Below are 12396 nucleotides of genomic sequence, written 5' to 3'. Positions count from 1 at the left end.
TCTAGGTTACTTCTGATAGAGAAAAAGTAAACCAAGGAGGAAGAAAGGTCATCTTTCAACAAAGAAAGATTGGAGATGACAAAGGAAAAAAAAAAAAAAAAAACCCTTAGCACCACTCAACCCTCATTAAATTCCTCATTAAATATAATCTAGATATGCAGGGTTTAGGACAGCTTAAAATAAGCATTCCCAGGCAGAGATCTGCATTCTGGACAACACACACCTTCCTCCCGTGGAGTACATGTGATACAGCTGGAATTCAGGGAGGTTAGAGTTCTGAATATTTGAGTAAAATTAACTACATTCATTCTTAGGAGCAGGGTATTTAAGCCTACTTTGATTTCAAAACCACTCTCTTTTCTTATTCTATATAAAATGCCAATAATGAACATCCTCATGACCCTCTCCTTTAACTGTATCAGAGATACATTTTTCACTTGAATATCTGCAAATAATGCTAACCAGAGGTGTTTTTTCCTCCTGTACATGAGCATAAGCTTTGTTCAGGTCCAGTCTTTCTTTCCAAGGAAGAGGTTCTAGGCCAAACAGTCCAACAGAACTCAGAGTGAGCTAGGGATTAATGAGACTGTGTGTGCAAACAAATAAGTACAGTAAATTACAAAAATGCTCTGGACTTGAGCATGTGGAGAATATTTTCAAAGAATTCCAAGTGGCGCCCAAAGGGATTAAAAAATTAATCTCCCTCCCAAAGGAAACCCTAAATTCTAATGTGAAAACATGTACATGAAAGTCATTCCCTCTCCAAAGAGAACAAGTTCCTACAAAGCCGATGGGGGTGGGGAGAATTCTACAAGGGGGTTGTTGCCTCTGATGCTGACAGCACTGTGCTCAGCCTAGACTTGGTGGTAACATTCTCTGCAAAAGAAAATCTCTCTGCTTTTACTCACAGTGCCTCTGAGCTAAGGGGAGGAAAGGAGACAGAATGAGACATGAAGCCAAGCGTTTTCTTTTATTCATTTTTTTTTTTTTCTAACTTCAGATGACTCACTGGAAAAAAAGACTTGTGAATGGTCTCCTTGGAAGAGACAAACACATTTGATATCTCTTTCAATTGAAACAAGTGCATAGAGGGTAAGCTCACTTTCAGCTAACTGCCTGGCTTCTATTTCACAGAGCAGAGGCATATCTCTTTTCTCCAACTCTTTGAGAAAAGCAGCTCTCTGTTTCTTAGCTGTCATCCTTTACTCCACTTGCAGACATGTGCCTGAGTTTGTCAGAGCACAGTGGCAACAGAATTTGGATTCCATGAAATACACACGTCAGGAAGAAATAAAGGCCTTGTCTACACACATATTGCTAGTTACCAGCAAGAATGTAAAAAGGGAAACAAGCAACAAGAAAATTAAAAGAGAGACACATCTCTACTCTGACTGGACAACACGCTTTTTTCATAATCAAGGTGTTAAAATCTGCTGCTGCTGAGATAAAACCACTAACTTCAGCAGCTAAGATACAGTTACTCACCCCGGTAGAGTCCAAAGAAGCCCTCATAACGCAAGACTTTCTTAAAACAGTCAAAGCTGTTTTTGTACATCAGCTCCCCAACAACAGAGCCAGTGCCACGCTGGTTTTGCATGCGGGTCTTCACCAGATCTATAGGATATACTGCAGTGGCTCCCACAGCTACAAAGAAAACAAGTTTTACCCTTAGAAGAGAGCGCAATTAAATGGAGGCTCTTTAAGGACAACAAATCTCATCTCAAAGGACTAGAAAACAAAACACAGTATCTATTCTCACAAAAGAGACTGTATGTTATTCTTCCTTCTTCCATACACTGCTGAAGGATAACAGGCTAGCATTTGGGACCCATAAATACAGCTGCTTCAGAGAACAACTGCGTGCATTTTCAAGTCATTACCAACATTAAGTCATCAAGACTTGATTTCCACAACATGAAACTATTATATATTTCTTTATACTTTCCATTCAATGCCTAAATATTATACCATTTACCCTTTAAAATAACCATATGTGTAGAAACAGGTAGCTATTAATTTTAAAACTTAGTTTACTAAAGCATTTTGGTAAATTACTCTTAGTTATGACCATAATATTGGAACCACATCTCAACATGACCCTAACCCTTTGTACAGAATTTGTGTTTTTTGGCTTTTTTTAATGCCAGGCTTTAGAATTTCTGACACTGGAAAAAATTATAAAATGAAGTGGAGTGTTATTTTTCAACTGTTGAAAACCAAAACATGTTCTGCAACTTCTAAAACTGAAAAGGAAAAAACAATAGTTTCATCAGTTCAGGCTTGTTTTGAAAAATCATAAGCATTTTAATCACACCTCCTAGGATCTTCTCAACAAAGCTACTTCAGATTCTACACATTTTATATGGAAAGATGTAAGAAAAAAAAAAGTCTCTCAAATGTTGCCTAGGAGCAGGGACTAGGGCTTCATTTTAGCAAATATGAACTACAAGTCTAGATAATTCTTTAGCCAGTAAAGAGGGAGAGGAAAAAAAAATACAAGTAGAAAAGCTACAGTGAATCAATCACTTTAGGAGGCTGTTTTGTTTTGTAAGGTTCTGGGATTTGTACACCTGCCTCACCCCCAACACCATTATTCCATTTCTTCATACTGTCTTAACAGGATAATTAAGGCGAGTGCAGCACGCATGCAGACTTTCTCTTTATTACAGGGGTTTGTCCTCAAGACACACTGGAGCCAGAGGGGCCACAGCTGTGCTGCGACAATCCTCTTATCACAGGTAGAAATAAAGGACACTGCAGAAAGCTCTGTAGTTATGACCCGCAGGAACTAGAAACTGCACCTTTGCTGACCTGTCTCGGTCTAGTGAGATAGTACTGCATTAACACAAGCTTGAAACAGCACACAGACATGTCACTCACCTCCAGCAACTGAGCCCAGAGTGAATCTATAAGCAGACTCAGCAATCTGGAGCCAGATCGGCCTGCCTAAACCGTGCGATTGCTGCAGGGAGGAAAAAATAGGTAAAGACACTCGGAAAAGTATATGGCAAATAAAAAAGGCTACAATTCAGCTACTTTACGATTTTAACACAGATACCTCGATTAGCCTAAGAGACACAGTTGCCTTCTTCTTGCCCCGTTTTTTAATAAGTCTATTAATACCTGATTTCTCTAATCTTGGAGAATACACTATCATTCCAGAGAAGTGAATCTTTCGGGTAAATAAATGTCTTGAGTATAAAATCTTTCCCCCTTATTTACTTTAGTTAACTTAAAATTTTAAAATATTTCAAAAATGGGGGCACCTGGGTGGCTCAATTAGTTAAGCATCCAACTTCATCTAAGGTCATGATCTCACAGTTCATGAGTTTGAGCCCCGCATCGGGCTTGCTGCTGTCAGCGTGGAGCCTGCTTTGTATCCTCTGTCTCCCTCTCTCTGCCGCTTCCCCGCTCTCACTGGCTCTCTCTCAAAAGTAAACATTAAAAAAAAATATTTCTAAAAGGTACACAAACTATCTTGATTCCTAAATCAGAGAATACTGATGACAAAAAACACCTTCTCTAATGACTGAAAGTCATCAGATTCCTAGGTCCATCAATTACTGTATCAAGATCTAATGCACCTGTTGGTGCTATCTTCCCATGTCTCACGGCCATTACTTCTTTCACCAACAGCCCCTGGTTGGATTTGGTTTAGCCGCCTATCGCCTCTCTCTTTTCTTAAGGCTGGAGCAGTCACACAACTAGGATTGTTATGTATATGTAGGTGAAGCAAAGTCAAATGCTTCTCTTTGGGACTAAAGTGAAAAACTTTAATAACTACAGTTTTAAGAGTTCAGAGCCTTGGCCCCCTTACTTCTGGCTTTACAAGCTCACCACTGAGGTTTATCACTAGTTAACCACATATTTCTGAACCATGTTACTGAGCATTTTCTTTCCTAGACCTATGTATTCTCCGGCTATACCTATCCAAAGAAAGACTTTAAAAAATAAGTCTCTGGGGCCTGGAGCTTACTATTTTTTAAAGGCTTTAAATCATTCTGCTATGTAGTTAGGCTGAAAACTATCCTAGCTACCCACATTTATAGTTACAACATAGGATTTATGATGATAACAATGCAAAGGAAAAAACCCTATTGTGACTCAGAATGTTATTTCATAGGTAACCCACAACACAAAGGATCTAAAATAATTTGTCTATGCTAGTCTGCCAGTCTTGTTCTTTAATATCTTCTTTATGAAAACAGCAGTTATGCTGCATAAACAGTTTGAAATGAAAGAATAAAATATTTGGTTTATCATAAAGAAAACTTGAAAAATATTAACTTGGAATGAGCTTTTTTTAAAAACCTGCATAATAAAAAGCTTAGATACGCTCATTAGAATAATTTAATGGAGAGGGAATCCATGCCTAAAATCTAAAAGAAAGAAAAAAAAGCTAGTCTACTCTGACTTGCTTTCATCTGTACAATCTCTTCAAAGCTCAATTAATCAAGATAAATATGACAAACCTGGATATTTATAAATAATTTGAGAAGCAGCCTATAGAAAGGTTTTATTTGGTTGTTTTGTAAATCTTGAATCACAGTACACATCTTTTCAGTTTTTAACCAAAGCATGTGATACCTAAATATTTAATGTATGATTGTGATCTCTGTAGGCAGAGATCTTTTAAAAGCTCATTATGCTTAAAAAAGAAAAAAAAAAAAAAAAAAAAAAAAAGAGCTCATTATGCTTGCCAGTGCTGTGGTTCAACAAATTCTATAGTAAAAAGGAAAATAAGTAATGTATGATGAAAAGTCAAAATGAAACCCAGAGAAAACCCTTGGCAAAAAAAATTGGTAAAACACCATTATTTCAAATATCAGTACATATTTTATAAAGCTCAACTATCACAATATACTAACTTTATTATAATCCATTGCGTGAAAGTATATACCTATTATGTACAAAACTGAATTTAGCATGTGGAAGAAACCATCATGAAAACGGTGGAAAATTACAGAGTAGTACATTATCATGATCTTGTAGGAAATACATTTTTTCCTACCAAGTTAGCCCAGACAACTGCATTGCCATCCATTGTGTTTAATTTATGTACTGTAACAAAAGTGAGCAATAGAAACTGATATTTATATTTGAAATCAAATAAGGGAAAGAGTAGGATATTTTAACAAAACCTTAATATAAGCATAATTTTGATTCATTCATAGAAGAGCAAAAAAATGGGCCATCCAAAAAGACAATTACTTTTTATTCTCTTTATCACTACAATAACAACACTAATTTTAGACTGTTTAGAGATTTACTATCTCCCAAAGGGTGAAAGTACTTTACCAAGCAGCACTCAAGACCTGTGCTCTAATGCAGCCATCGGGGAGGCCCAATGTTTTTCAATCTTCTGTAAATAAACTCCCTTTGAGACCATCAGGATGGTCTAACCCACAGTGAGACCACAAAGTACTAATTTCTCAGTCAGTCCACTGTGCATTTAAAGGTAAGATGGCCATACTAAAGACAGGACAAGTGACAATAAAGGTCTCATAGTGAGATGGGGAATAAGCAGACCCGCGGCCCTAGTCACCCCACTGCATTCTCCAACATTAATAGTTTCAACAACCGTTTATGACTGAATACTCCTGCCAACCAAAGATTATGATTTCATTTATAAATTATATACATGATCCATCATACTAATATCTATATAAATCTAAGTAATAGGTTTTATTAAATTACATATAATATGCATTGTACACTTGATCTTAGCCAAAAGGGCAAGAAGCGATTGCATTGTAAACATCCACAAAAGTAAAAATTATAAAAGAATGAGATCAGAGGTGCCTGGGTAGCTCAGTCAGTTAAGTGTCCAACTCCAGCTCAGGTCATGATCTTGCAGTTTGTGAGTTCAAGCCCCGCGTGGGACTCTGTGCTGACAGCTTGGAGACTGGAACCTACTTCAGGTTCTGTGTCTCCCTCTCTCTCTGCCCCTCCCCCACTCATGCTCTGTCTCTCTCAAAAATAAATAAACATTAAAAAACGAAAAGAATGAGATGGTATAAAATAATTTTCAAAAAATTTTATTTTCATTTACTAAACCAAAAATCTTTTTGGTATCACTTCATTTACTAAACCAAAAATCTTTTTGGTATCACTTCAATGTATTATATTGACTATGTTCAGTTAGTTTTTTAAATGTTGGTTGAACAAAGCAAGGCTAACCAGTTACTTCTAATACTCTGTTTCAAAGATAGCACAGTGGAAAACACAGTGTGTGTCTTCAAGGTAAAGATAAGAGTCTGTTTCTTGGACAGCAAAAATATTTTTAACTTCTAAAAACATGCACATAAAACTTTATCCCAAAATGGAATTTCTCAATTACAAAATTGGGTGAAAACAGGCCTCGTTCTCATAGATTTATTATTTTCAATCATGTCTCCTTTCAAAAACAAATGTGTTGAACTAAAACTCAAATAAGGGCTATGATCCCAAAAAAGAATGAAATTACCACTATTTTTTATTAATATAAAAAGCCTCTCCTGTGTTCATCACATATATTTTCTTTACCCTCTCTCTTCCTTTACAAAATGTTTATGGATCAGTCAGTGAAGCAGCCAATTTCAGCTCAGGTCATGATCTCACGGTTTTTGAGTTCGAGTCCCATGTCAGGCTCTGTGCTGACAGCTCAGAGCCTGGAGCCTACTTTGGATTCTGTCTCCCTCTCTCTTTGCCCCTCCCTCTCTTGTGTTCTGTTGCTCTCTCTCTCAAAATTAAATAAGCACTTAAAAACTAATTTTTTAATGTTTATAAGCCCTACAAAATCCTATGAAAACTGAAGGATTACAGTGTGTTTGAATTCTTAGCTAAAAACATCTCTAACTATAAACACCCAAATATGCAAATGCCTTTTGGCCTCTGCCCTTATTCAATAGCATTTATTTATTTTTTTAAATACAATATGGTCAGTAAGTTTTTCTCAAGCTTAGCTATCACTGTAACTTATGGTTCACTTGTATTCAGGTATGTAAATTAATGTAATTAATGCTATGGATTTCACTTCATGAATATTCATAAGTAGAACGGTACTGTAGCTGTCATGCCTGTTAATGACTGTGTACTGAATTTTTAGCATTTAGACTGAAAGAAAATACTCAACACTAAGAAGATCGCCTACCGTGAGCAAATGGGCCAAAGGAAAAGGCACTTTCCCTTAAGTTATGATTATGATCATGAAGGTGATATTTAACAAGATTAATTAAGTGTTTTTCAAAGCAAAATAAGAGTTGAGAATCTTAACTGATTTTTAACCTGTTCCCTAAGCACATGTGTATGATAGGAAATGACTTGAGACCTCATTTGGGTAGCAGAAAGTTCTTCTGCTTTTGTTGTTGAACATACCTCAATCTATAAATGAGAATGACCTAGAGCAAGATCATGCCACAAGTCAAGCTACGTGCCCAAACCACACTACTTCAGGTAGTATGTCAATCCAATGAAGAGAGCTACCTCTTCAAAACAGCATACTATTAATGGAGAGAAGAAAAGGAAAAGCTGAAGATTTTTATACTGACTATACGAGGTGGGGGAGAAAAGAGCTAGATTTTAATACCTACTGAGATGTATGATTGGAAAAATAAGGTTAGGGAAAATAAATTAACAAAATTCTTTTGCCAGTAAATCACACCTGAATTTGAATTCAATATCCTTGGCCTTACAAAACAAGATTTAAGAGTTGGTGGGTTTTGTGTTCATTTTGTTTTTTTGATACCACATGTAAGTAAAATCAGATGATACTTGTCTTTCTTGGACCTATTTCACTTAGCATTAATACCCTCTAGGTCCATCCAAGGTGTCACAATTGGCAAGATCTCATTCTTTTTTATGGCTGAGTAATATTCGTGTGTGTGTGTGTGTGTACCACATCTTTCTCATCCATTCATCTACCGGTGGACACTTGGGTTACTTCCATATCTTGGCTGTTGTAAATAATGGTTGCCAGAGGGAATGTGTAGGGCGGGGGGGGGGGGGGGGGGGGAATGCAAAATAAAGGGGATTAAGAGGTATAAACTTCCAGTTATAAACTAAATCCGTCACAGAGATGAAAAGTACAGCATAGGAAATATAGTAATGTTATAAGCTATTTATAGACACATAATACTGAAAAATATCTTTTGAAATGCAACTTATTCAAATTTCTAGAGCAAATTTTCATAAATGTATACCATAAAATGTAAAATTAAATTCACTAAGCTCTTTAAATATTTCAGTATCTCAACCATTTAACAATTTTATTAAATTTTATTATAAATCAATGAATTGGAATAAATCCATCTTTTTTTTAAATTTTTTAACGTTTATTTATTTTTGAGACAGAGAGAGACAGAGCATGAATGGGGGGAGGGGCAGAGAGAGAGGGAGACACAGAATCGGAAGCAGGCTCCAGGCTCTGAGCCATCAGCCCAGATCCCAACGCGGGGCTCGGACTCACGGACCGCGAGATCGTGACCTGAGTTGAAGTCGGACGTTTAACCGACTGAGCCACCCAGGCGCCCCAAAATCCATCTATTTTTTAAGGACCTGAGAACGTACAGTGTAAATAAACTTTGATGGCAGCAGGTAAGAATTCTTTGCTACTAAAGAAGCTAAATTGTAAGGAGTTACAGATATATCTTAATCTGCAGAAAGCTTTGTTACACTCCAAACAAAGTATTAACATAAAATGTAGATATAAAAGCAAAATTTTCCATTTTCAATCTACTTACCTGACTACAAACATTCTTATTATGAAAAGTAGAACTAGAAATCCTAATTAGCTTTAGAAGCAGAAACATCATTTCATGGAGCACAAGTAGAAGAAAAATTTCCTACCAAAATTTCCCAAAGTGAACCACACTTCACATGCCTTGATCTTTTACTAGCACATGTGGCTATTCACCTATGTGGCAGCAATGAAGAAAAAACAGACTTGGGCTCTTTCTGTGGCGTGCCCATTTCGTGTTTTCTCTCTCTCCTTTTTTTCCTGTCTTCTTCCCTATCTCCCCACACCCTTTCAATGTCTCATACGGCACAAGTCTCCTCAGGAATCATGTGGGACACAAGCACTGTCTATGACAGCAGGGAAATACCGGGTGACAGGGAGGAGCCCTCCTAAGCCTCACCCCACACACAAAGCCATGTGACCATAACTACAACTGGGGCCTCCTCCAAGTGCCACAGAAGTGAAAGTTTCAATTTAAAACAAGACTTAAAAAGAAAAGAAAAGAAAAATAACTGTGCCATTGTACCCTTCCATGTAATATCATGGGGTTTATTTTCCCACTGAGGTAGTATTTTTGTAATCAGAAATGGGACTGTATTAACTTTATGGGACTCAGAAGCTATTGTTTAAATCATCCTTTAAGAAAAAATGCTAATATTTTATTTAAAAAATGTAGTAATATTCAAGGTTGTCTTTCTGGCTCATTACTTACATAGTTTTCCTGTGTTATTATTGTAATCTATAAAGCATGATCTCAGTGAAAGATGTACTTCATTAGAAGAATGTTTTGTATTTTTAAAGCCCCATAAATATCAGTCTAATTTTTCAAAGTGAACTTAACACTAATCTTTAAGTGTCACCACACAAGTGAAAGGAAGACTGCTAGTTCTAGGGAGGAGTCAAGCCCGTGTATGTCTGCACTCTTATTTCCCTTATCTTAATAAAGAAAAAACCACAAACATAAATTTAGTTCCCCATAAAAATAGTCCATGAGAGTGGGAATAACAGTTGTAATCTTTGAGCTAAGTAGAGACTTTTTCTGGACAGTTTTTAATTTTCATAGCATTCAGGAACTTTAGGCTGTCATGTACATACTATTTCAGCATTTTTGAAGGTGATTCTATTTATGAGACTCCTCCTACCTGTCTCTGAAGTTCTGCCAGGTTGTAAGGTAAGGCTCCCTCAGCCAACGGAGCTATTCTCTCAATATCTGCCAAAGTCAAGCGCCTTCAGGCAAAAATATGGGAAAGAAAAAACTGTTAGACACCAACAAACTCCTCATACCAAGATCATATTTCTTCAGAAAAAAAGAAGACGGGAAAAGAACTAGGCTTTTTTATTTTTTTAACCTTTTTATTCATTTTTGAGAGACAGAGAGAGAGACAGAGCATGAGCAGGGGAGGGGCAGAGGGAGAGAGGGAGACACAGAATCCAAGGCAGGCTCCAGACTCCCAGATGACAGCACAGTGCCCAGTGCAGAGCTTGAACCCACGAACCAAAAGATCATGACCTGAGCCAAAATCAGAGGCTTAAATGACTGAGCCACCCAGGTGCCCCAAGAAGCATGCTTTAAAAAAATTTTTTTTAATGTTTATTCATTTTTTGAGAGAAAGACAGAATGTGAGTCGGGGGGTGGGGGTGGGGGGGCAGAAAGAAAGGGAGACACAGAATCCAAAGCAGGCTCCAGGCTCTGAGCTGTCAGCATAGAGCCTGACTCACGGCTCAAACCCATGGACCTCAAGATCATGACCTGAACTTAAGTCGGATGCTTAGCTGACTGAGCCACCCAGGCACCCCAAGAACAATGCTTTAAAAGTAGTATTTCTTGGGGCGCCTGGGTGGCTCAGTCAGTTGAGCATCTGACTCTTGATTTCGGCTCAGGTCATGATCCGAGGGTTGTGGGATGGAGCCCCTGTGTCGGGCTTGGTGCTGAGCATGGAACCTGCTTAAGATTCTTTCTCTCTCTCTCTCTCTCTCTCTCTCTCTCTCTCTCTCTCTCTCCCTCCCTCCCTCCCTCTCTCTCTCCCTCTCTCTCTCTCTCTCTTCCTCTGCCCCTCTCCCCTGCTCATGCTCTAAAATAAACATAATAGTAAAATAAAGTAGTATTTCTCTATTCACTCAGATCATCTTAGTGAGAAAAAAATCTCCAAACCCAGGATCCCACAACAAAAAGCAAAAGATCTCAGAAAAATAATATGTACTGCACAAATTTAATAATACTCCAATGGTAGATACTAAAAGTAAAGAACTAATCCTTGTTAGAAGTAAAGTATAGACACTGACAGTTCATACATACTAAGTGTATTCCTTTAGGGTACATATTTAATGCATAGGTACAAAGTATCTTGAGAAGGACGAATACAAAACTGATGAATACTGGTTGCCTTTAAGGAAAGGCACAAGGATAGAAGAGATACTTTTTTACAGCATGCTCTTTTAAGCTCTGAGTTTTGAACCCTGCACTACTGTTTCCAAAAAATTTACTTAAAAATAAGTACATTCCATGAACCAGGTAGATCACTATAGATCTAGTTTTGAAAAGCATTTTTTGAAACCATTTATTATCTTATAAAGGTGGCACAGAACCTCTGCTAAAAATGTGAATTCTGGGGTGCCTGGGTGGCTCAGTCGGTTAAGCGTCCGACTTCAGCTCAGGTCACGATCTCACGGTCTGTGAGTTCAAGCCCCGTGTCGGGCTCTGGGCTGATGGCTCAGAGCCTGGAGCCTGCTTCCGATTCTGTGTCTCCCTCTCTCTCTGCCCCTCCCCTGTTCATGCTCTGTCTCTCTCTGTCTCAAAAATAAATAAACGTTAAAAAAAAAAATTAAAAAATAAATAAAAATAAATAAATAAAAATGTGAATTCTAGATGAATGAGACATGGCCTGATGTTTCATGTCAATCACCAAAGACTGGATGGCATTTTTAGTATCATCTCCAGACCAATAATTCATTATGTAGCATAAAGGCAATAAATCACCCATATATACCCAGATTCTAATAGTCCTCAGCTCTAGGGTTAAAACCCATTTTTTTGTTTATATACACAATGGAATATTACGTGGCAATGAGAAAGAATAAATATGGCCTTTTGTAGCAACGTGGATGGAACTGGAGAGTGTTATGCTAAGTGAAATTAAGTCATACAGAGAAAGACAGATACCATATGTTTTCACTCTTATATGGATCCTGAGAAACTTAACAGAAGACCATGGGGGAGGGGAAGGAGGAAAAAAAAAAAGAGGTTAGAGAGGGAGGGAGCCAAAACATAAGAGACTCTTAAAAACTGAGAATAAACTGAGGGTTGATGGGGGGTGGGAGGGAGGGCAGGGTGGGTGATGGGTATTGAGGAGGGCACCTTTTGGGATAAGCACTGGGTGTTGTATGGAAACCAATTTGACAATAAATTTCATATTAAAAACAAAAACAAAAACCATTTTTCAGATATTCCTACACTTAAAAAAATCTTGCAACCTAATATAAGAGCGTAAGTCCCGCATCCCACAAATCCTGCCCAGAGATGAAGGTTTTTCTTTCGGATTTACAAAAGAACTTCACAAATCAAAAACTCTCAATGTGCTTTGGTTATTTTAGTCTATAGAGTGGAGGCATTAGGGGTCCCTGGGTGGCTCAGTCACATAAGCATCTGACTACTGATTTCATCTCAGGTTATGATCTCACGG

General features: G+C 37.6%; 1 protein-coding gene across 5 annotated transcripts in view; it reads right to left on the bottom strand.

Moving 5' to 3' along the window:
* SLC25A12 (solute carrier family 25 member 12) overlaps positions 1 to 12396 on the bottom strand; it is a 212334-nt gene that overhangs the window by 33448 nt on the left and 166490 nt on the right. For all 5 annotated transcript variants that reach the window (XM_058714039.1, XM_058714021.1, XM_058714011.1 and 2 more), the window contains 3 exons: positions 9859 to 9943; positions 2881 to 2962; positions 1486 to 1644 (listed from right to left, as the gene is read on the bottom strand). In XM_058714039.1, coding sequence (XP_058570022.1) covers positions 1486 to 1644; positions 2881 to 2962; positions 9859 to 9943 — 326 coding nt within the window. The remainder of the gene's footprint in view (positions 1 to 1485; positions 1645 to 2880; positions 2963 to 9858; positions 9944 to 12396) is intronic.

Source organism: Neofelis nebulosa, chromosome 2 (genome assembly GCF_028018385.1).
Source record: "Neofelis nebulosa isolate mNeoNeb1 chromosome 2, mNeoNeb1.pri, whole genome shotgun sequence".
In the NCBI taxonomy this organism is placed as follows: domain Eukaryota; kingdom Metazoa; phylum Chordata; class Mammalia; order Carnivora; family Felidae; genus Neofelis; species Neofelis nebulosa.
Note: the sequence above shows the minus strand (reverse complement) of the source record. Positions and strands in the feature narration are given on the sequence as shown.